The sequence below is a fragment of the Acromyrmex echinatior genome, chromosome 2 (assembly GCF_024713525.1).
Source record: "Acromyrmex echinatior isolate Ae372 chromosome 2, ASM2471352v2, whole genome shotgun sequence".
NCBI lineage: Eukaryota > Metazoa > Arthropoda > Insecta > Hymenoptera > Formicidae > Acromyrmex > Acromyrmex echinatior.
In genome coordinates, this window is record NC_141853.1 from 19943520 (window position 1) to 19969587 (window position 26068).

Sequence of the window (26068 nt, forward strand, 5' to 3'; positions counted from 1 at the left end):
TCGATCGTAATATTTAACTAACAAAGAAGTAAATTATATCGGTACACGTGTCACAATTGTCATTATTTTAAACCCGTATGCAGCAACAGCTGATATGTTGCGTGTATCAGTGCACTATAAATAAAATTATTATTGTTTTTACACAATAATAATAAAAATTTAAATACGATATACTTTGTGTCATTAACGTTGAATTTTAGATGTATTCCAAGTTATCCACTTTTATTTCCACTTAAAAATTCTTTGACCAAGTTAAAGTTTCCATAAAGGAGGATTAATCTAATTGAACTGTCTTTCCTCGTAACTTTTTAACATTTAGTCTCCAATATCATTTAGTCAATCCACAAATTAAAAATCTATTAAAATAGTTTATTTGATATTGAGTTAAAGATAAGAAGTTCAATCTAATAAGAAGTTTTGTCTCTGAAGTTTAATTCGTAAAAATTCCCTAAATCTTTATTTAAGAAAAAAAGATATTAGTCAGAATTCATTTTTAAGTAAAATAAACATGAGATAAAAGAATTTCTATAAATCTGTAAGAAAAAATATAAGAGTCGTATATATCCATACAATAGTAATAATAATGTATTATTGAAAAAAATTGAATATAAATAATAATAAGCATCGACTTTTATATCGTTAACAAATTAATATATTGAAAGCCATCATTTTAAAACAACCGCGATACTATCTATCCATTTATTTTTTTTTTTTTATTTAAACTTCTGACAGATTAAAACTCGAAATCAAAAGTCACAGATTCTGTAATTGCTTCGTCGCAACTTGTTCCTTAAATATGCATTTAAACCAAAAAGAGTTGAAACTGATTTCACGGAGTTTAACAGTGTTTAATTAAAAACTTTATACTTGAAAGTGACCTGGGGGTAATTAAAAGTCTTAACGAATGCTTGATACCGGAAACGCAATTTGGATTAGCTACATCTCGATCCAGCTGCCGAACAAACCATATCTCATAACAGCTGTGCAAGCTGTAATTATCTCATATCCTCATATGGGGAACAATACAAGGTAAAGCGCTATATATACAGACAGCAAATTCACATTATACATTATATGTATAACACAGTGTCATTAAAACAAATTTTACATTAAAGTTTTTACATTAAAAATTTTATATTGCTAGAAAATATTTTATAGAATGTAAATGGAAAGAGTTTATTAAAAATATTATTGCTGATTTATCAAATCAATTGCTAGAATTCTAAAAACTCAAGAGTTCTAGCATATCTTATGTATAACATGTACATTATAGAATCTAATCTTTTTATTATAAAATAAATGTTACGTATCAATTTTAATAAAATTCCGTAACGACAATAACTCTAAACAATAACCATTATTATTTTTTTACGTAATTTGTGTATTTACATGCAAAATATGTGTACATAATGTACACAATTTATCTATAATTTATATGGACAAAATATTGCAATAATTTCAAATTTTTTACAAAGTAAGAGAGACTCATACTTCATATACTATTAGGTCATATACTATTTGGAATTAATTCGTAGCGTTTTACAAGTGATGGGAAGTACTTTCATTAATGTATTTTTTAATGCTCATGTGAAATAAATAACATTCTTTCATTAAAAACGCTACAAATTAATTCCAACACCTAATATAATGAGATATACTCCATAATAAAGCTATTAAAATATAAAAAACACAGTAAAAAAACTTTCAACGTTTTAAAAATTGCAGTATAAAATATAAAATACGGATATTTAACCTGCGAATGCTCCACATAAATAGAAATTTTTTTTTCATTTTTGCATAATTTGTATTTATAATTTCATCAAACAATAATAATATTGAAATTAATAATATATAATTTATAATTCCATTAAAATTATGCTACAGATTCAATCTTTTTCAATAAAATGAAAATGGATTGTAACAATGATCTAAACACGAAATACGATCCCATATATTTTTAACAATTTTGGTAACCACGAACAAATCTTGAATCACAAATTCATGTATATGTATGCGGCCGTTGTTTATGACAGTTTTATACAAAAGCTCGGTTCTTGATTAAAGGTTTGGTTTTTGATAACTTTATGCACATACCTTTATAATAGAAATCCTTTAGAAATCCTGAACGCTGATATTAAGATGCGCAGTGTTCCAAGCATCCACACTTGCTTTTGATCATGGATAGTCCATATCTGAAAACGATATTTTTCGTTTTAACATCTAAATCGATAATATTCAAGTTATAAGTTGCAAAAATTAAAATATCCTTTTCTTTTAGTTCGAAACCTTTTCCATTTACGTAATTTACTTTATTTTCTGTTTACTTCTACATATATTTCGTTTTATTTAACAACTTTTAATAATTAATAAAGTGTGAAAGAACATGTCCAATTTCGAATCCTGATTTAATTATCGCGAATAATTTCAGAGAAAGAAATTTTATGGTAATGGAACATACTAAATCATGCAGGGTTTATTATTCGTAATTTATCAGATTCTATATGGTACATTGGATATGAAATGTGACCAAACAAGGCAAATATCGGCGCTAGCTTTACACACAAATGCACTTAGGTATTGTACATCGGCCATCGGATCGCCAATTATCCATTACGTCAAGCCATATTCAGGGAGTGCAGGTGCACGAGATGCTGACAAACTCTCGACGTATCCCGATAAATTGCCGGAGGCAATGCACGCGCTCAGAGAAAGCCGCTAACGCCGCAAAAGGGATGAATACATCTGTTTGCTTATTATTTATAAATATTAGTACGCTATTATCGTGAAATAATTCATCATCTATAATCAAAAATATGAGTCCCTATTCGCTATGCAATTCTCCGTAGTAGAAAATCCATTGCCGCACTACCATATCGATTCAATTACAAACATTATCGAGAACAAAATGGAAAAAAAAAAAGAGATAATCTCTTTATATCCAAAAAATGTTCGATAATTGTAAAATCATCTGTGATGAAAGATTAAACCAATAAAATTCAATATTAACAACGCTATGAAAAAATTGGAAACTACAAGAAATAATATTTAAATTATGAAAATTGTTGTAGTAGAAATGTTATTCATTATTAATTTTATAAAAAATTCTACAATATAACTCCGAGTTATTTCCCTCGAGCATAAAATTATGTTCATTTGTATTCCACAATAATTATAATTCCAGGAATCATTCGAATGAACGAGTTTAAGTGCACGTGACGTCTTTCGATATAACGAAAAGCGTGTTGCAAAATTCACATTACTGCGTGCACTTAATTCCTAATATTTAGTGCATGCTCTTTTCCATCACGCTACATTTTTCACATTTTTTTTCAACAAGAAAAGATCTTCGTTACAATAATATTTCATAAAATCTCTAGCTTTTGTTATGCAAGGATATAAATTTCACAGTCGCACATGAAGCAAAGAATAAACGAACGTTGGATAAACCAGCTTTGTTGTCAACGTTACACGCTGTCCGTCATATCCATGAAAGTCGGTTTATTAGCATTATTAATTATAAAAGGATTCAAGTCAAATGAATATGGAATACATTATAGGAAACTGATAATACAGTTACGCTCTAAAGAATTTTATAATAATAAAAATCTTGATAAAAGATGATATTATTTTTTACAAGGTTTTTAAAAGTCGATAAAAATTGTAAAAAAAATATAAGATTTTTAAGATCTGATATATAAAATTGTAAGAATATATAAAATTATTTAGAATATATTTTTTTAATATTATAAAAATATATTGTAAAAAACTAATCTTAAAAATCTTAAAATATCAAAAATATGTAATTTATATTTATGATATTCGCAATTCGTTGTATAATCATATTTTTAAACAAAAAATAATTTAATTCACTCTAATACAATTTAATTCTCTGTGTAAAATAAATATATTTATATAATTCATATAGATTCTTTTTTTTTATCAGAAATCTTTTTTCTTATTTTATCCGATTGTTTATTAAAGAAATTTTATTTCAAACAAATTATAAAATAAAATTATATATATATAACTTCACGTTTGCACGCTGTACTTACTATCGATAAATTAGCAAGCTTATGTATCATATGATAATAATAGTCTACTACTGTTTCATAACAATGCTTTCTTGCGTCTCTTGTCACACACGTGTAGTGTGTTCTCGTCGTTTTTATATTATTACGTATAAGTTCATTTACATAATATAAATCCTAACAATTACATATAAGGCAGTTGATTTTTATTAAATTGCGTTATAAGGAAAATCAATTTTAAAGACAAGGTATTGCAGTAAGTAAAGCACAGTAATAACGAACAATAACATGTAATAGGAGATTAAAAACATCATATTTTGCAGGATAACACTAAATATGAATGATTCCGACGATGACAGTTCTGACAGCAGCAACGATTTCGCTGGTATCACGCCAAAGGATGAACTGACAGCAAGTTTCTTTTCAGTAAATCCGGTGACAAAGCCTAACCTAGTAGACTCGAAGGACAATAGCGAGGATGAGAGTAGCGACGATGAGAATTTCGCGAGTGTACCCGAGAACAATAGCATCGAACTGTTCTCGGAAGTGGTCAAGAATCTGGAAGCCTCACAGAGAGCTTCTGTCAATGATGAGGAGCCCAAACAGCACTTTTCCAAGTACGATAGTACAGACGTCATGAAAGAAATCAAAATAGAAAAGAAGAAAAATATATCGGATGAGATAAACGCTGTTTTGCTCCAAGGGGAAAGTGGAACACAAGCATTCCGCGAGGATGACGAAGACACGAATGATGACGAAAAGCAAGAAGATGTTAAACGTCCTGAAGATTATACTATACCTCAGGAAGGTATCCAAATAACTTTACCTGGTATGAGTATGGTTTTCAAAAAGAAAACAGCCAACAAAAAGGAATCAGATTTGGCTGCGCTTCTACGAAAAAAATTAAAAGCTAATCAGATTATTATAGAAAAAGCAGCTAGACTTTGTTGGTTAGCATATGGATTTCATTTAAATTATCAAGCGAATGAACCTGAGATAATGGCAACAGCAGTATCTCTTATATCAACAAAAAGTTATCCGAAGGATAACTTTAGTTTAGAATACTTGGAAAAATTTACAAAATGGTTTAAAAATATGTTTACAATGCAATCTAGTGATGATCAAGTTATTATAAATAAGGAGACGTTATTAAAAAGAATTGCAGAGAAGAAAATTTATAATTACAGGGAATTAGTAATATTATACGTAGCAATACTGAGAGGTATTGGCTTACATTGTCGTTTAGTAGTATCTCTCAATCCACCACTTGTAAAAGTTTATAACGAATTACTGCCTAAAACAAGCACAGTGAAAAAAGATAATCAAATTGAAGACGAGACAAAAGCGAAAAAAATATCCTCGAAGGAAGATAAGAAAAATGTGAATTCAAAGGAAAAGAAGAAAAATACAAATTCAAAGGAAAAGAAGAAAAATATGAATTCAAAGAAAAATGTAGGTTCAAAGGAAGATCTCAAAAATAGCAGTATAATTCAGAATAATGAAAACGCACGAAGAAACGCTAATGAAGAAGCAAAGAAAAGGGCAGCAGAGATTCTTCGTTCAAAGTATTCATATAGTAAGAAAAACAAAGACAAATTAAATAGCAATATAGTCACGCAAGATAATGCTTCTACATCCAAAAATATAGAAACAGCTTCCAGTTCGAGAAAAGTAGAGTCTGGTTCATCAGGTCCATCTCCAAGGCGTTTAAGATCTAGTAAGCCACATGATGTTCCATCCAGTTCAATCAAGCAACAAAATAAAATTATTTCAGAAGATAATCAACCTAAAACAAAAAATGCCAAAAGACAGTCGCGAAGTAATAGTTCAAGTTCCGAAAAAGAAGAGCCGCCTAGAAAAGCAAAAAGGAAATGTAGTGATAAAAATAAAACAGCCATTAAATCTAAAAGAAAGAATGAAAAACAGGATCAAGCGTCGACAGATGAAGAAACGGATAACAAATTGAAAAAGAGACAAGATGTATGGGCCGAAGTATATATGGAATCTAAAGCAAGCTGGATATGCGTAAATGTTATAGATGGAAGTGTAGATTGTGTAGCTGAAATATATGTAAGTAATTTGAAAAAGTAATAGATTTCTATAAGTATACAAAAGGACTCTTATAATTATTCTATATATAAATGAAAGATTTTTATGAAGTCAATTGTTCAATAATATTTCAGAAAAAAGCAAGCAAGCCAGTATTATATGTAATAGCTTATAATTCAGAAAGATTAGTAAAGGATGTCACAAGACGCTACTGTCCACAGTGGCTTTCCGTCACACGTAAACAGCGTATTGATGAAAAATGGTGGATTGAGACTTTAAGTTATTGGCAAGAAAAGGAGACGACCATGTCTAAACAAGAAAATGAATTATTATTGCAAAAGTAATCTCTCTTTTATTTCTCTAATCACTTTTTTAATCTTATCCTACTTATTTGAGTATAACTACGATGTGAATGATAAAAGATCTGGAATATAACAAAGCACCACTATTTTCACAGGGAATTAGAGCAACCATTGCCTAAAACTATTGGCGAATGCAAAGGGCATCCGTTATACGTTCTTGTCAGACATTTACTTAAATACGAAGCCTTGTATCCACCAGATTGTGTACCATTAGGACATTTGAAAACGGGTGAAGCTATTTATTCACGGTATTGCGTACATACGTTATGCTCCCGAGAGACGTGGTTAAAGAAAGCTCGAGTTGTTAAACCGAAGCAGGACGCTTACAAAATAGTTAAAGCACTTCCAAAATATGACAAGGTAAAATTGATAAGCATAATCTCTTAGGATTCTTTAGAATTTAACTAAAAAATAGACTTAGTTCTATTTTATAAAAATTATTAAATGAAATATGTAACAAAAATGTTACAGCTTTCAGGTATGAGACTGAAAGACTCTGCATTAGAACTGTTTGGAGAATGGCAAACTACAGACTATGTTCCCCCAGAGGCTAGAGATGGTATTGTACCTCGAAATGAATATGGAAATGTGGATTTATTTAAAAAATGTATGCTTCCAAAGGGCACAGTACACATAATCCGTAAGTAATATAATATATTTTTCACATTAACAATAGGATATTTCTTTTACATTTTATCGTATTATTATATTTTATTTATACATTGAATAAAAAAATGAATAACAAAATTAATGTAGAAAATTTTATAAATATATTAAAAATTATATTTTATACAAAATGAAAGGACTAAATGTTGCAGTATTGCAATATATATCTCTAATGCAAATTCAATGAATAAATCCTTATAGTTCCAGGATTAAATCGCATTGCGCGTAAATTGAACATAGATTGCGCGACTGCTGTAGTAGGTTTCAATTTCGGTTGCATGGGTGCTGTACCAGCCACTGAGGGCTATGTCGTGTGCGCTGAATACGAAGATACATTACGAGAAGCTTGGGAAGCAGAACAAATTGAAGCAGCTAAACGAGCCGCTGAAAAGGCTAAGAAAAAAATTTACACCAACTGGAGGAAACTTATTAAGGGTTTACTCATTAGGGAGAGACTACAGCAAAAATACAATTTTAGAGAAGACTCTAAAGAACAGTCAAACAAACGTTCAAAATCACAAAAGGATGCTATAAAGAAATCCAAAGCACAATAGAATACAATTGTCATAATTTATATACATATTAATTTAGAAATACGTATTATGTTTAAAGAAACTAATATATAAAATTCCGAACTTAATAATATTATTTTGATATTCGTTCAGATACTATGTATGATTTATACTGCTGTAAACATTTCTGCGTGAATTAAATTATTTTTGTAGCATATAATGCAGCGTGCTGTTTTTTTTCATTTCCATATATATAATATATTGTAACAAAGAATGTAATTTTATATAAATATGTATATATTTGTATTTATATTGAATTTTATAATATCATATTCGTGCAAAAGGAAAATATTCGAATATTTATTTCTATTTCTATATTTATTGTTACTATCATTGATATTATTTTACAATTATTATTTATTAATAATTTGATAAATAATAATTGTAAAATTTCATTAAAATATTTATATCAATTTACATTTTGCTCATTTTCAATCTCACATTACCTTTAAAATTTTAATCATATTGATATGCAACGCTTGATATCGTGTAGTAGGTAATCTATATAAAATTATTTATACGAGATGATCAGATTTTTCGCAGAACTAAAGGATAATCTAATTTCACTTTTCCATAACTAATCGTCTTTTATCCGTTTTTATTTAATCTAGCATTATTCGAACATTTTTTAATCTCTGAATTTTATTGGATCTTTGCAAAAGGAAGCAATAATCGCACACGGTTCTTTCTCGTTTCCATGAGTATAAATTTTCTCATCTTAGTGCTGTGAGGATAATTTTTCCTTAAATTAATTTGCTTTTCATTAAGCGCGATTAATTTCTTGAAGATATTCAAAAAATATCATATAATACGATGCTAACGAACAGCTTATTAGATGCGGAAAAATTATCTATTATACAATTCCGAATAATCTACGATCGAAAATCAGGCGGCCCAAATAACACAAAGAGAGACATAAGATGTCTTTGGCGTCTAGAAGACGTCTTAAAGACTTCTTATGTCTCAGTGTGTTGTCTGGGGGAGGGGGAGAAGTCATGGGGGAGTCATTATGAATAATATGATTGTAATTTAATAAATCATTACCGGTTCGTTTCAAAAACAACGATTAGGCTTTGGGCTTCCATATTTGAATTTCAATACCTTGTCATTGCCCCGAACATATCAATAATCTCCCGCTCCCCATCCTGTTTCATTTAGATACAGATACTTCCTTCGTTCTTTTATTTACGCTCTTATTATATTCTCTTACAGTCTTTCTCATATGTCTTGAATCTTTTTTTCTTTGGCATTTTAATAAATCTTTGCGTGGAAGCGAATTCGCGATTGTGCCATTACTTGCTTGAGCCAGTCGCGGATGTTAATTTCGATTCTGTTCGTTTATGCGATGACTAATCGATAATATACTAATATTATATCATATGCTTTAAGATTAACGGCTTCATGCGAAAAATTACCTGGATTTCCGAATATCTATGCAGCTATGCAGCCGAAAATTCGCAGCTCACTGCGAACGACGTGACGTTATGATCCGTGCGCGCGACAAACTACGAATCGCTTGTGGCCCGCTCGCGCGAACAGATGAACGGCTAGCGCGAACAGATGAACGGCTAGCGCGCCATATTCAAATTTTAAAAGTAACAATTTTCGAAAAACAAACGCTAAAAATAAAGCGTTTTGAAATAAATCTCATTTACTGCTATTCTTTCCTCCTATAAACTTTCTTTAAATTATTAATATAAGCTTAATATAGGCAAAAATTTATGGTATTCTACAAAAATAACTTGTTTCGCTTATAAAATAACTAACATCTCAGATCTAAATTTATATAGCCTGACGTCAAACATGTTGAGAAACTTCTTATATGTACAAATTTTTCTTGCTAATTAATATTTAATTTCAGAGAAGACATACAATAAGCTATTTATTTTTCTGAAGAAAAATTAATGAGTTAATTTAAAAATTATGAGTGTCCTAGAAAAGTTACTATAAAAAACTACTAAAGCTACTATATTATACATATATTGAATATTATAAAAATTAATATTTATAATGATTTTACAACACATAACCAACATTTTTTTAATAAAAAATATTTTTAATGTAAAAATTAAAGAAGTTTATTTTACTTAAATTAGCTACAAACTAATTAAGCAAAGAATTTAGTGTTTAACAAAGTTTAACAATGAATTTATATTTACAGGATTATTATAAAATTATTACTATATTGTATTGCTCAATTAATTTCCAAAAGAATGATTTCTTCAAGATCGCGGCTTCAATTTGAGAAATAATTTCGCTTATGCATATGTAATAAGACTGCAAGGCGGCAAAGGATAACTTATGCAACTTCCATGAAAGTGTGCCAAAGACAATGTTCTCGAGTAATAGGAGTATTTTTGTTCTAGATAGGTATGCACTCGCCCTAGGTGGAGCTTCTATTAGCCCGAATCACGAAAGCCTGAAAACTGGTTCAGCCTAAATTCAAGTTTCTTCTTTGTAATAAGACTGTTCTTTGCTATGGAAGTGCAATAATATCTTGGCCAAAATTGTCTCAATATTTGCATCTTAATATTTTATAATCAAGAATATCAAGTCAGTCAACAACGTTCCTTGTACTTGTTTCCAGTCAGCAAAAGTTTGGAACAAGATAAAAGGATCAATTATAAGGTAAAAAGTTTCCTTGTAGGTTAAATTTATGTTTCAAACTTCATAAAAGATAAAATTTTCTTTCTACTATAGCTTTGAATAAAATTTATGTACATAAATCACATTCAATACAATATTTTTAACTTTTAAGAGTGCTCTGAAAATTGTGTAAAACTATATTTTACAATTTATCTGGGAAAGTTTTCTTTAATCTTGTATAATTTTTGAAGTAAATAAAAAAAAAATAATATTACCTTGCATATACGTAATTAAAATAAAAGATGTAATCAAATTTATTTTATGTACATAAAAGTTTATTTTCAAATTTAAATTTATTAAATTTAATTTAAAAAATTGGAAAAGATAAACATGAAAAGAACGATTTTGTTAAAATATTTATAAATTTATCCGCTACACGGAGAGAATTTTATTTTAAAATTTACCCCGAAAATATGTAGTAGTGGTAATTGTGGCACAAAACAATATTTTAAAGATTTTTACCATGCACTTCATTAATCAAATTTATTTTATACTTTATTATAGTTTTATTAATGAATGAGATAGATTTCAATTAAAATTCTTGGAAATACAATGTTGTCCCACGACTATCATATTTTCAGGGTAAACTCTCTAAAAAAACATACTCTCCATCTACATATAAATGCAGATTTAAAAATAATTTTATTAAGCTGTCAAAATAATTTGGAGGATGGTTGCTAGAAAACCGGTTGCTAGAATATTAAATTTTTTTGCAGCGCTGCTTATCATGCTTGAATCATCATGTATAATATTGTTTTAAAGATTCGACAAATTTATTTTAGATTTAAATAAATTTTTAGATACTTTAGCAAAATTATTCTTTTCATGTGTAATCAATTTTTACAGTATAAAGATTTTAACGTATCCTAGAAAACAAAAAAAGATTTTAAAAAATGATATGCAATTTTTTACATTTGTTAAATTTGTATAAATAGGAATTAAGTAAATGTAAATTTTTTTTAGATAGTACATCAATTTGATAGAATACTTACGTTTCTAAATTAATTTAATTCCACTTTTAAAAATATTCTGCTTTCTATTATATATGATTTATATTTCTCCTTGAAATTTTTTTTCTTAGAAATAGCAGAATCCAAAAATTCAAAAATTAATGGATGAATTTGTTGAAATTAAGATTTCTAAAAGAAGAGGATAAAATTATCTAATGAGAGTCAAACGCAAACGTTGGAGCATAGTATTCATATATTTATTGAAATAAAATAAAATATAGTATTATTTAATAAAATAATATATAATATTCGTGACTCCAAGACTAAATCTAATATAAATGAAATGCCTATATGGATAAGAGCCTCTGCGGAGATTGCGGATGTTGGTGTATATAAATTATATATTTATAACGCGATCGCAACTAATTTGTACTTGACTTCTGCACTGAAGAGGATTTCTACTCAATTCAGAGTAGAAATGTTTAAGTTTACTTTAATTAATTTTATTTGATAAGTATATCCCAATTAATTGAGAATTGTATTTCATTATTAATTGAGAATTGTATCGTATTATTAATGTTTAATTTACGCACCAACATCTGCGGAAGCTCATGTAGGCATTTTACTTGTATTAAATGTTTATGGTTGAAATATTATGTAAGAATCGCAATTAGTACTCGCATTGGGCCTTTTAAAATACTGTCGACTCACAAATTAGTTACAGAAGGTATCGAGTATCATGATAATGAATGTCATAATTAGAATTCTTAATGTTATTTTAAATATTCTGTCTTCTAAGATTTAAATAACACTTGCACTTGGAATTACACGAGCTTCAGAAACATTACACATTATGAGAAAGAATCATATGTTCTCCCTTATGAAAATTTTCCATTTTCCAAGACGTACGTCAACAATCGATCATCTGTCCGAAATATATGATCTTCGCCTTACCTGACGTAATCCATGCAGAGTTGATCGATCATTAAGCTCACCTCTCGTTCGTTCCGGTGCTCTCGCACGTGCGCATGCATTGCACGGCTCCTGGTACTACGCCACACGGTTTTAGCTGTCCAATTTCATATTCACCAGTCAGTACAGATACCGCACACATATGCAGACAGCTGCATTAACACCTCGATGGTGCATTCTCGCGTATAAGGCACGCAGAGTGCACGTCTATTTCAAAATGCGAACTTGAACTTAGACTCGTTCGAACACGGACTCGTGAAGAATGATCAGGAAATTGGCAATTAGGAACAAGCAAGAAGTTCGATTTATTTCGACCACGAGAACGGCAAGGAAATCAATTTTAAGTATTCTTCGGTTTCCTTGTTATCCCCTACATGCACTATGAATCGACCGACCGAATCATTTAATTGAATCTTCTGCTCGAGCAGAAGGTTGGAAAATAATAATCTGATAGAAATTTTTTATCTTTTAAAGTCATGTGTCATGCAGAAAATTCTGAAAATATTATATTTTAATTGTACATGATTCGATATTCTTAGAAATAATCTTAAATTAAAAATAATGCGTGAATGTTACATGCATGAACCCTTTATCACAGAATAGCTGAGTTTTTCACTTTTAAAAAAAGGCAAAGGTTAAATCGATACTTAAATGTGTCGAAATTTATTGTTGTCTCTTTTCCGCAATGCCGATTGGTTTTCTCGCTGTACTTATTTCGTCAGCAGTTGTCATCGAATACTTTGACAATGTCTGCATAGATTTCTATACATATATTACATTAATACCTAATAATTCAAGATAAAATGTATTATTGGTAGCCATACCTACTGATATTTAAAAACATTGTAAAAATAATATGCCATGCGTAGTAAAATATGTATTTAATTTAAATAAATAAAAGATAATATTATTTCTTTTAAATAAAAATATTGAAAAATATCTATGAAGTGTTGCCTGTTGATAATTGTTACATAATTTACGATTTTACGTTTTGATTATATGATTTTTATCCCACACTAAATATAACTTTATTATAAAGACTGCTGTCTAATATATAGAGATCTAATAATCTAGAGATCTAATAATTCTATAATATATAGAAGTCTGTGATTGTATATATGAAAAAGATAATTATGATTACATATTTGTAATGATAACAATGTAATAGTAACCGTACGCATTTAAGCATTTATTCAAGTATAATAAAAAGTAAAAAATGAAAAGTCAAATAGCGTCGAGCACTTTTTATTATACTTATCTAAGATCCGGGTTTTCATTATCTGGTTAAGTTGTGGTCTATCTATCTTGTGATTAAATTTAATGATGTTTTATCCAATGGGCTTCATCTATGATGATATCATAGCCCATTGGGTGAAACATCAGGTTAAGCTTAACCACGAGTTAACCAGATAATGGAAACAAAATCTAGTCTAAATCGTTGCTTAAGTATATACAATTATTAACTGCATTTTGTTGCACGCATAATGCACAAGAGGTGTTATTTTATTCTTGTTGTTCGCAGAGTGTTAAACAATACATAATATAATAAATGATACATCATGTGCGTTATGCGTGCAACGAAACACAGCCATTACATAGATATTAATGATATAAAATTATCATTATGTAAGTGATTTTATATAGAAACTGTTTATTAACTTGTGCAACATCTCTACGATGCTAGACATCTATTCTTAATGTCATTCCCTTATGTTACTCAGTTTTGCTTTAAATTAAGTTTTAAATTAAGAAAAACTCTTAATTAATATTTATAATTTTTCTCAATATTTTCTTAATATTTCTAAATTTGGATAACTTATTTGATTATCTTATAACAAAAATGATTATCTTTTCTTGATATCTTTATTTCAGAACGATATAAAAGAATCTAATTAAAATTGATAACGGTGAACTTTTTAATAGGGAAAAGAATTAAATACGCGCATTATGCATTAATCGTATATGGAGCGGAAGGATCGTACATAAATATGCACACTATTCCGGTCAGTTATAAATAGTTCTTCTCGATGTTAAAGCTAACTGTTACTTATGATCGAACTATTTTCTTCTATGTATGATGAAAAATTGCAAAAAACTGATTGAAATATCTTACTAATAGTCTCTCATTAGTAAAGAAGTATGAATATTGAAATTTAAACCATCATGAGATTTATTAAATTTTTTATTATATAATATTTTTATATTTCCTTTAATGTATTAAGTAACGTAAATTACATTTTAATTAATTCATTTCCAAATGTTGCGATTTCTTGTACAGACATTTTAATAATAAATTTTTTTAATAACTTATTGAACAATAAACTGTAACTACCGTTTTTATAAATAATATAAATAATAAGATTATAAATAATATAAATACAATTTTGCAATATTGTAATTAACGAAAAAGTTTGCGAAATATTGTTACAATAATCAAGTAGTCTCTTTTCTCATTCTGAAAGAAAAAAATGCAAGTGCTTCAATTTCTTTTTTCCATCACAATTTGATTAAAGTCATTCCTGAGCGCAACTTCATTTCCGATTGTCTAAAATAGTTTAAAGCGAGCACGAGAATAGCACGAAACGCATGCAAAGATGCGCAGCTCCGATTGATCTATAAGATAAGACGATTCGTACTCCGCACATCTGTGCCGAATACAATAGCTTAGATATAGAGTAGATGTGTGCTACGCAGGTATAAAAGCATGATTCGGGCACGTCGAAGCTGTCAGTACGCTTGTAACAATTAGACAAACAATTCTTCCGTGATCCATTCAATATAAACCGTCTCATTATAATTAATCTCTCTATCAAATAATATTTTTAATATACTAGTACATATATAAATTAATTAATTGCATTGTATATTTAAAATCTTAGAAATTTAAATCTCTTTAATTGTATATTGATTAATCTTTTTAAAGAATTTCACCATTCAAACAGCTTTGAAAAATTTAATAATTACTTGATAAAAAAAGATAAAAATTATAAAGTCTCCCTATTTAAACATTCAAAATTAATTTAAATATATAAATTGTTGAAAATTATAAACATATGAAAAGAATATATATTGAACACAGAAATATTTAATTCAACAGGAAATTATATTCAAAATAACAGCTAGTTATTTTGAATGTAATTTTCCATCGAGTTATAGACTATTTTTTATTGAAAGTTTTTAATGGTAATTAATAAGAGCAGACATATAAAATGCAACAATTTAATTAATGAAATTGTTGTGTTTTCTTTTTAAGCCACCCTATGTAGGGTGCTCGCGCGGTGTGTTAAGTTGAGTCAGCTCGGGGGTGTTAGTTAAGGTTATTATTTCTCGCTGCACGTCTGACGGCAGTCTGTCAGTTATCGCAAGTCAATGAAAGTACAAACAGCATTGTTACCTTTACAAACATTCGCGGTACTCGATGTGATTAATATAAATATTTGGAATATATACAAATGTACTAAACGTATGAACAAGTGTCTAATATAATGAATGAACGCAATTTTAATTTATATAATGCTAAAGCTATTCTAAAGAATATGTTTATAAAATAAACGCACATAAATTAACACGCATTATAAAGTAATATATTTTAATGTAACGTGTGTAAAATAAAAATAAAAATATATTAAATGTAATAAATATTTTTTTAATTAAAAATTATTTTATATGAAGAAGCATAATATTTTATAAATAATTATACAAATTAATCACAGAAAATCAATCTTCTTAATGCAAGAATATCGATTTCAAAATAAAACAAATTAATGATTGTTACAAAATAATAAATTTGCGAAATAATAACTTTAGCTGTCCTGCTAACTAACATATATATAAAATCACTGACATCTTAAAGATTATCAAGTGTACATAGAACTTCGCGTATTTCAACTTTTAAACATGAACGTTAAAGCCTAGCATTGATTACCAGATAACCATTGGAAGAAACTGTAGATAAGGCATGTTATTTTTCCTGCATTCTGTCTTTGACGGGCAAAATGAGAAAACGCGAAAGCACCACGACGAGTAAATTAATGTATTTTTGCGAAAATCTTACCGATTAAGAAATGATCGCTGAATAGAAATGAATGGAATTTTTTTACATCGAGTTGCGTCAGGCTGTGGATCATAAATCTGACGCATAAAAAGAAATATATTTTTCGAAACTAAGAAACGTGTCAATGAACGAGCTCAACATGTGATTATTGACATGAGAATAATCGTGATGGTGACCACTAGCGATCTGTCTGCAAACAATTATTAGTGATTTAAAATTAGTGATTTAAACTATAATTAACGCCTGAATTCTTGAATAAAAATATAAAGAGTAAACTTCAGAAATGGCTGAACCTGATTTGACGGAAGTGAAGGAAGTCACTGTGACAAACGCAACATCCACCTGCGATAAGCGACATTGTAAGGAGATGCGGAAGGATAAACTACCCCCATATCTTCGGGATAGAGGTACGAAGTTTCTGAGTATCAGGGAATAATATTTAAGTCACTTCAAAGACATAATTTTTTTATTTATTGTTATTTTTATTGATTATTCCAATTTTATAATATGTAATCCGCAATATTATATTCTATAAATTGGCTATTTATAAGTTTTATTTAATCATACTTTATTTTATGAAATTAGTACTTAAAAAATTATTTTAAAGAACCAAATTCCACTACTTTAAATTATAAAAATTAGATTGCTTCTATTTTTAATGTCTAATACATATATGTAATCAATTCTTTATGTGTGATTTAAATTTTAAAATAATCTTCCAATAGTTAATATTTTATGCTAAATTTTAAAATCAATCGATTAACAACTTTCTCTTATTACAATAATCCTCATTTGTGCAAACCAATCGCGGCAATCATTTAAAAATGAAGTATGAAAGGACACCAGCGATTGCTTCATTGATCGACTCATGCATTATTCATATATTAAATGTTTTAATAAGTATTATCCATGTTAAATAAGTATATAGATATCTTTTCGTATCCGATTGATTTATTCTCTTTATCTTCAAACGCTAAGACTATAAAAACATTATTTTTTATAGTGCTATATAAAATTACAATTTTATAAAATCCGATCGAAACAAATATTCGATTATATTTTTACAATTTTGGTTGAAACCGAAAACTTTCATCCTAGGAAAGTCACATAAATAGTTGTACGTGTAACGTGGTACATGATCACATTATATATATATATATATATATATATATATATATATATATGTGTGTGTGTATATATATAAAACTCATATACTTCTTCTTCATAAATATTATGATTTAATTATTGAAACAATAATTACAATATTATTATAAGTTTTCGGTCAGAATTCTACTTCACAAACAAGACGCAAAATAGCTTACTTAAAGTTTCAGATAATTTTATTTACAAATAAAAATTTAATAGTACGGCATTTTGTATTCATGTACAAAATAAAATCTTTTACGCTTGAAAAATATTTCTGTATTATAATTTTCTCTTATTAACATATTTATATAATTTTTTTGCATCTTGAATTTATATGAGATAAATGAAATAAATTGTATGTTTTATTTTTAATATCATATCTTTAATTTTATATAAAATAATATTTATATTATTTACTCTCCTCGTTTCATATTGCTATAAATATTACATTAAAAATTCTACAAAGAGCACCATAAAACAACACACATTGTTTTAATAATACATGTTATGAAAAAATTAATAAGTATATATTAAATTGTATTAAGTATAAATCTTATTATGCTTTACAATAACTTCATAAGAAAATCTTTCAGTTACTGTTAAAAGCAATAAAAATTCTATTAATCTCAGAAGAACATTTATTATAAAAAATAACTCAGCTGAATAAATGATTAAAAATTCTCATTAATATTAGTTTTTATTATTATTTATTTATCCTAAAAGCTTTCATTTAAATGTAATTTGGATATTTGTTATAACATTCATGTTACATTTGGCTTTACCTTTAACGCGAGCTCATGCCTTGTTAAGAAAATAGAACACCGGGTAAAGATGAACTAGGTATAATTTTGTGGAACGTACAAAAGCGTGTATGTACACTGCAGGAATATAAACGGTCGAATAAATCGATAGATACACCTCCTTGAGAGGCACCTCGCAAATGTAAATTAGGGACGCGATATATCGGGGTATGCAATCGCCAAATGCAGATGGCCGTTCCGGCGCGAATTCGTAATCCGATATCTTGATTGCACGCGAACACGCGATTGCTTTCAAACTATGAAGTAGTCAAAAAGCCGTGCAGAATGATATATATGTTTTCGTCGAATCTGAAATGGCTGATTATGGCAGCTTCCATTGCCTTACGATCTCAATATTCAGTCGGGCTATGCTTTTATGATGTCTATCTATAAAATCAAGAAAATAAAATCAGAACAGTTTTTGAAACACGCATATGCTTGCACGCGAAGAATTTTTATTTTATTAATGCTAATGGAAAAATAAAATTCCAAAATTCCCTCCTTTCAAAATAATATGATAATAATTTTCGATCTAAAAACAATTTATAATGATATAAATTTTAATCAAACAGAATTATAAATTTTAATCAGACAAAATTTTAAATATGTAGTTTAACTAGATTAAATAACAAGGATCTCAAAAGAAGTTAAAAATGTAGAAGAATAATTGGAGTCTAAAAAGAATGCAAAATAAAAATGTAAATTATTAAAAGAGAATTTTCTTTAAAAAATGTGAAGAATATGGAATAACTCATATAATTTATTTTTCTGGAATTTACACCACATTATAAATTTTTCAAATAGAAAATTTTATAAATTATTTTTATAATTATTTTAATCTATGCAAATAAATATCTCAACGCATTTTTGTTTTCTCTTCTAGATATTATCTTTTCTTTAATCACGTATACGAATATCAAAATAACAATTACGCCTTTATGTAGCTACTGCTTGTGTAAAACTCTATCTTAAAGCACCTTATTTTAAAGTACTTTACTTGAAATATAATATATGCAACTAATTTGATTGAAAGCTTCGTACAAGTAGCATTCTCACACATTCCTTGATTAGTTTTCTGTCAGGTTCCGTCAAGGTTCTGCCATAATAATCGATCAGCTCATCTAAACTGTTCTGAGAAAACAAGAACCATACCCCCCAAATTTACTTCTATCTTCTATCCCCTGTGTGCTTTCCGCCATTATATCTAACGTACACGCGAGAAGTCTAAAGACTCAAGTGTATACACATCGCGTATATGTATAAACAGTGTTAAACTTCATCGTCTCCTAAAACATTCGCTAATAGAAACACGGAAAATACAGAAACTTAGATAACCTTACCCATTGTTACATCTAGCACTATTATTGTACATGCAACGGCGTAACTAATCTTTTAATTATCTCTCATTCATCCGATATTAAAACTTTAAATGATCCTTTACTCTTTGCTAATCTTGATTTTATTCTTCATCTCTATAAACTTCATTATAACTTTAATATGTTAACATGCAACGATGCATATTTAAAAAGATAAAATAATCACAGACACAGCATATGTTTTATTCTATGTCTATAATATGATAAATAAATGTAACAAGCTTGACTTAGTAATAAAAAAAATTCTATAAACTTTATTTTTTCTTTTTTGATCTTTCTTTTTTTTTTGCTCTATGTTTCTTCTTTTTCCTACTTTTGTCTTTTTTTTATTCCTCTCTTTATTTATTATTTTGTTTATTTCTTTTCTCACATCTTCCTTTTTCTTTTCTTTTATTTTTTCTATCTACATTCTATGTTCCTTTATTTTTTCTTTCTCTTTTGTATTATCTCTCTTTTCGTTTTTTCTTTTTTAATGACAAATATTTAGATAATTTAGTTACGCCAATGACCATACTCACCTGCACTCAAATTCGAGCTCGAAATGCGGCATGGTAAATAGACATTAGTAGGGCATATCTATCGTTCCCAACTAGCGTGTCTCTTTTCGGACGTTCAAATTGACACCTTCCGTGCACGATTGGTCTGAATGCCTCGGCGCGACGTATTTCGCGAGATGCCTGCACGCATAAGCGCTGCATATCAGATCCTATATAAAGGAACGTGCGGATTCCGGCACGATTTCAATTGATATCTGATATTCTGCCGGCGTAGTACCATTGGGTGACAATTGCGGAATCACCTGAGAAACTCATCAGCGAACTCATTTCTTACACTTTAATACTCGTGCCGCGTATATTGAGAAAAATAGAAAAGTAGCATTGTTGAACAATAAAATAACGATTACGATAAACAAAATTATTAATTGCATAAAGACATATTCGTGTTACATTTTAAAAAACTAACATTAAAGAATATAAGAAAAAATATCTATACATGAAACATTTACATAAAATCAAATTAGTATTTGCATATAATATACAATAAAATTTGTTTTCGTAAATGTAATATAATATTATAAAATAAGTACTGATACTTTCAATACTCTTAATATCATAGCATTAATATTTCGAAGATGTTATTGTCGACTCGAGCAGCCCGATATGCTGCTCTTATGGCCGAACCCGACGAACTCTATCCAGGTGTAAATAGACATTTAGTTTCGAACGCTGCTTTATTTTATAATACTAATATTTTTTGGATTTTGGTGTTTCAGAAAGAATACTTTATCCACGTAATACAAGAGCCCTACCAAAAACACCCGTAATTGGTGGACAACCCATCGAAGAAGAAACATGCATGGTAATTTTGTATATAATTTGTATTATTTAATTTTTATTATTATAAATACAATAAAAAAAGTTTTACAAATTCATGTTATTTTTTAAAATTTAATTTCTAAAAATTAATCGTTGTATTAATATTTTCTTGCTGTAGGCTTTAAGGAAAATGGTCTTTGGTTCTTGTGCAACCCCACCTAAGGTCGAATGGGCAAGGACCGGGCTGACCTTACGACCATATGGACAAAGTTTAGCATTTGGATTGAGAACGCCCAGAAACACAACGAGAGGTCTCGTCACCGCAGTGCAAGCTGTTATGCTGAAGCATTTTTTGTTCAAGTGTGACAGACAAGACGTAGGTCCCGAAATGTAAGTGCTTTTACGTAAATACCATATATATTATTTTATTGTTGTGTATGCAGATAAAATCTTTATCAAGAATGTGGCAATAAATATTAAACTAACAAATTAAGAATATTAAATAATTATTAACAAATATTATTACAGAATTTATTATTACAAGCATATTTATTACTATAAAAATGTTAATACTTCGTAATAATTAATAAGGATTATTGATATTATTAAAATATTATTCAAATATTTTTTTTATTAATATTTATTATTTTATACTAAATTTGACTATTGAATATTTTTTTAAATATATTCTAAATATGTTTATAAATTTAATCAAATTACAAAAAAAAGTTTCTATATCTTTAAATAACTTTGAATAACACATTAATAAAAAAAAAACAAGTATTAAAATATTATTAAGTGTAATTATACAAAATCGTATTACTTTATTAAAAAGAAATTTTTTTTTAATTACAGTTTGCTAAAACCTTCATACGATCGACAGATTGAAGTGTTGACTTCTGCAATATCAGAAATTATCTGGCGTTGTGCAGGTGGTTTCTCTGTGTCTACATGTCCAAATGTCGTCAGCAGCATCGTGCCAAAAGCCATAGTAGCTCTACCGCAGGATACACCATATCTTCAACACAGTGTACAATATTTTCAAGATGGATTAACAGAAACTGTATGTTTCTGTTTTTTGTAATCTTCCACATTCATAAGTTAAATAGATATAAAAAAGAATCGCTTATTAATCATTTCAATTTTAATATTTTTCTTAATTGTTTAATTATAAACAATATATTTTTTGTATTAAATGAATGACATGAGATTAACATTCTCGTTCAGTAAAACAATTTAATTATGCACTAACGCATCCATTCTCTTTCTATCACATTAACGCAATGAGTAGAGCAGTAAAATCTAAACTTTCTCGTTTAATTAATGTCGTAAATTAATTTACGACAGAACAGAATGTCTCAAATTATAGCGTTGGTATTTTGTCAAGTATGTTAGAGAATAATCTCAAGGTTGCGTGATACATCTTCATCTATATAATTGACACTTCATTTTTTATGACGTTATCAGAATTAAGTACATTCCTTGTGAAAGGTTGCTTTGTATTCTAGCTACACCTTTTCGAGTTCAATTCCTTGGAGGATCTTGAGATCTTTATTAAGAGGTACTTGTACTTGGTGAGTAAGGAAGCTACAGTACTTGACAAATTAAACGTTAGACATGATATACATGCTATCAGACGTTGTAAATTAAGGACTCATATATATGTGTGTGTGTGTGTGTGTGTGTGTGTGTGTGTGTGTGTGTGTGATAGTTTCTGTATCAAATTTAAATCTTAGTTACATTTTATCATCATTAAAAAATTAATTCTTTCTCAACAACGTCTATAAAATATAAAATTATTTTATTTAGAATTAATTAAAGTTTTGTCATAATCTTTATTTTCACACCTTCAGTTTCACGACGAAGGCGGACCTGGCGCGAAGCTACTTTTATATAGCGCGGTGCTTTCGAGAGGCCTCTCAAAGTAAGATATTTTCGTCTGCATTTTTTCTCAATTTATTTCAAGTTAAAACTGATAAAGAATTGCTTCAATTAGACACAAATCAAGTATTAATCAAATACAAGTTATTTTGATTAATATATTTAAATGCATATTTCAGAATTCGAAACGATTTAGAAGATCCAAAGGCATCTATTCTCGGTGGATGTTCGGAAGAAGGTCCGATCAGTATTATCATCTTCATTTTAACTGGACGTGCTTCACCACATCTTCATAATGGAGTGCTTCACGTTGGTGATGAAAATACATATGTAAGTCTATAATAATTTACTTCTTTGACATTTCGCAAATTTACATATTTATAATTATGTTTTATTGTAATGTATTGTATATATTATAACCTTTTTTTATGAAATGTATCGAGATTGACATGAAATTTTTGTACATATCATAGATGATTTGCAAAAAAAATTATTAATATGTATCGAAAATAGATTGTTTCTTTTAGTATACTTTAAATTAGCTTAATTTTAAAAAGACGATTATTTATTCAATGTTAATTTATTATAATTAATTCAAAGGCTGTACCGCAGTGGGGCGTCCTCATGAGAAGCGAAGTGGGATTCTTAGTACACGAAAGTGATAGCAATATAGGCAAGCAACCGGGTTCTCGATTGAAGACACCCAGTCTACCGATATGGGTAACCCTTTGTCTCGGTCATCACGGCGTACTCTTCAACGCTAATCGAGAATTGCTGAGAAATTATCACGCAGAACGACGGTATATATTATATAATTTAATTACTTTTAATGATTTTTATTAATTTTATTTATCTTTATTTTTTATTTTAATGATAATTGATTAATTTGTCGGTGCAATCATCACTATATAATTATATTTCGTACTAATTATATTTCGTTTTTGACATGATAATAATTGTTAAATATATATAATAATTATTTTTTTATATTTTATTACAAATCTATGATTCTGAAAAAAAAATCTATTCTATATGTGTAAAATATTATATATTCTATATGTCTAAAATCTCTACATAAAAATAATTAGATATGCAATTTATAATAAAAAAAGGAGCTGTTATATAAATTATATGCATAAAGAAAATATATGTGAACGTAATTCAGAATTTATTCTTAACATTTAAACACAAGTACATAAACAGCATCTGATTTTTTCTTGGATAGTCACAAAGAAATATCACCCATTCTGTATATGTTAAAAGATTTGAGGTTCAATATTTCACTTGCGGTGGCAGTCACGCTACGTTGACGGTGGATACCAGGGCAAATGAAACTTCCGGGGGATCAGATGCTGCAACAATGGAAACCGCGGATATCGCCGCGACACCGTTAGAGAAACTTATTCGATCCAAGTTAGTATTATTTAATAAATAATAATAGTATAAAATATAAAATTTACTTTTCTTAATTTTACGAGAATTTTATATTTAATTAATTCTACGTATAAAAACATATATCCTATGCTTTAATGAATAATTTTAGATTATACTGAATCCCTATATATTTCATGCTTGATACAACAGTTTAATTTGAAAAGTTCTTGACTTCTACCATTAATTTTTTAAAAGCTTTTTAGTGCGAGGAAAAGATTTAAGATTGCTATTGTTTTCTCAATTACAAAATGCGATATCTCCGAGATCACTTGAGCGTTCCTTGTAAACAGTATAGAATTCAAAGTATCACCTCTTCCACTTATTGTTCCACGCTGCACCAAAGGTGGCAGGATGCTCTTATACAATGGAATGGAACACCGGTAATGTGAGGGATACGAAAGGATGACGATCAGACCCACTCTTCCGTGTTAAGCCGTGTATCCGTGATTCCGCGTGATGCTAATCGATCACTATGCACGCTTATCTCAAAGGCTTTTAATTGCCGTTAGTGGTATAAATCCATAGAAATACGTATGTAGGAATTAGGTACATATATGTGTCGTAATGTCAGACGTTTCATAATTTTAAATGTGTGATAAAATTCTTCCGGCGCTTTTTTAGACAATATAGCAGGCATTTGTACGATGGCCAAAAAGCTTTGTTATTTTGTGAAATATTTTAATTGTCAATAAATGGCTGTGTTAATGTATTATTATCTTATATAAACTGTGTATTGAAAGAAAAAAAAGATACATTCTGTAATTGTTACGTTTAATATTATACTTGTCTACAATAAATACTTTGCTTCTTTTAGGAAATTACAGCATCTTTATTTTAAAGAAAATGTTTTTTATTTTATTAAAATATATATAAAATCGTGCATACATGTAAATAAATACCAAAATTAAAATGACTAAAATTCATTGCTAAATTATTTTAGAAAAAGCGAATACTCTGCAGATATACCGTTTAGTCAAGGATGAACAAACTCTCTTCAAAGTTACCACGCGATCGCGTGGGAAACAATATGTCTTCTTTGACTCATGTACATACAATACAATATCGCGATGTACTTATATATCGTTTGGAAGAATTATAAAAGTAGATTTTAATTTATCAATAATGTTAACAATTTCTGTCCAAATATTTTCTTGAAATATATCAAGAAAATATATCAAGTTTTTAACGCATGGCAAGTATATTATTTTAAAATTTTTAGAATATTAACACGGAAAATATTTTAAAAAATTATCTAATAAAAAGTGTAATAAAGAGGAAATATATATATAACATTATTTTTTTTCAAGAATAGATATTAATAAAATCTTCGAGGGTAATAGACTTTTTTTTAACAATCAAATAGCATGACTGTTTTATAAAATCTAATAAAAAGTGATCATAAATCTCTATTTGAGCAATAATGGCATTTGAGAACGTTTACAATAATTGAGCACTTTCGAAAAGGCCTAATAAATTGCATGTCTCGATTGTGTCGGTCAATGAACACACCGTTAGCGAGTTATTCTGCGTAAATCACGAACAATAGCAGAAACTGGTTCAAAGTGGAAAGAACTTAAGACAAGCTAATGTTTATTAACTGCAAGAACCGTGCATAATAAAAGTTATCTTTCCCATGAGGGGTACGGAGAGGAACGAAAAGATACTCCCGCAATTTCACAGACCGATGATCCGCGAGGACATCGTCACGATGTCATAAGCGAATCGCAAGTCTCGTTCCACTTGCCCTCAACCACTTCTCACGACATTAAATCTCACGAGCTGCCAAGGAGAACGAGACGCTATATGTATTGCCGAA

At 28.6% G+C, this 26068-nt stretch overlaps 2 protein-coding genes and 1 long non-coding RNA gene across 5 annotated transcripts; 2 read left to right on the plus strand and 1 right to left on the minus strand.

The window, feature by feature from the left end:
* Window positions 1–698: 698 nt before the first annotated feature.
* Window positions 699–15078, minus strand: LOC147910616 (uncharacterized). The gene is made up of 2 exons (XR_015548497.1): window positions 9093–15078; window positions 699–2192 (listed from the first exon to the last, which is right to left on the minus strand). It is a non-coding gene; the product is annotated as an uncharacterized LOC147910616 (long non-coding RNA).
* Window positions 4026–7837, plus strand: Xpc (DNA repair protein complementing XP-C cells homolog). 2 transcript variants are annotated; one of them, XM_011051960.2, is made up of 6 exons: window positions 4026–4284; window positions 4352–6098; window positions 6212–6417; window positions 6535–6799; window positions 6911–7079; window positions 7307–7837. In XM_011051960.2, the coding sequence occupies exons 2-6, from the start codon at window positions 4365–4367 to the stop codon at window positions 7657–7659; spliced, it is 2727 nt and encodes a 908-aa protein (XP_011050262.1). In that variant the 5' UTR covers window positions 4026–4284; window positions 4352–4364; the 3' UTR covers window positions 7660–7837. The 2 variants fall into 2 exon arrangements, with proteins under 2 accessions (XP_011050262.1, XP_011050263.1); XM_011051961.2 differs by having other exon boundaries at window positions 4026–4276.
* Window positions 15079–16502: 1424 nt separating the features above from the next.
* Window positions 16503–25070, plus strand: LOC105143566 (inactive ubiquitin carboxyl-terminal hydrolase MINDY-4B). Of its 2 annotated transcripts, none has more exons than XM_011051963.2 (10): window positions 16503–16706; window positions 20895–20980; window positions 21116–21327; window positions 21793–22000; window positions 22446–22511; window positions 22791–22861; window positions 22998–23148; window positions 23419–23618; window positions 24082–24231; window positions 24596–25070. In XM_011051963.2, the coding sequence occupies exons 1-10, from the start codon at window positions 16583–16585 to the stop codon at window positions 24639–24641; spliced, it is 1314 nt and encodes a 437-aa protein (XP_011050265.1). In that variant the 5' UTR covers window positions 16503–16582; the 3' UTR covers window positions 24642–25070. The 2 variants fall into 2 exon arrangements, with proteins under 2 accessions (XP_011050265.1, XP_011050266.1); XM_011051964.2 differs by lacking the exon at window positions 16503–16706 and adding an exon at window positions 20092–20820.
* Window positions 25071–26068: the final 998 nt, after the last annotated feature.

Coding starts and splice junctions, on each gene's coding strand:
- Xpc (XM_011051960.2), top strand. CDS start 4,365: ATGAATGATTCCGACGATGACAGTTCTGACAGCAGCAACGATTTCGCT. Junction 6,418..6,534: donor AATGAATTATTATTGCAAAA/GTAATCTCTCTT, acceptor CTATTTTCACAG/GGAATTAGAGCAACCATTGC. Junction 7,080..7,306: donor GGGCACAGTACACATAATCC/GTAAGTAATATA, acceptor AAATCCTTATAG/TTCCAGGATTAAATCGCATT.
- LOC105143566 (XM_011051963.2), top strand. CDS start 16,583: ATGGCTGAACCTGATTTGACGGAAGTGAAGGAAGTCACTGTGACAAAC. Junction 23,149..23,418: donor TTGGTGATGAAAATACATAT/GTAAGTCTATAA, acceptor ATTAATTCAAAG/GCTGTACCGCAGTGGGGCGT. Junction 24,232..24,595: donor GAGAAACTTATTCGATCCAA/GTTAGTATTATT, acceptor GCTGCACCAAAG/GTGGCAGGATGCTCTTATAC.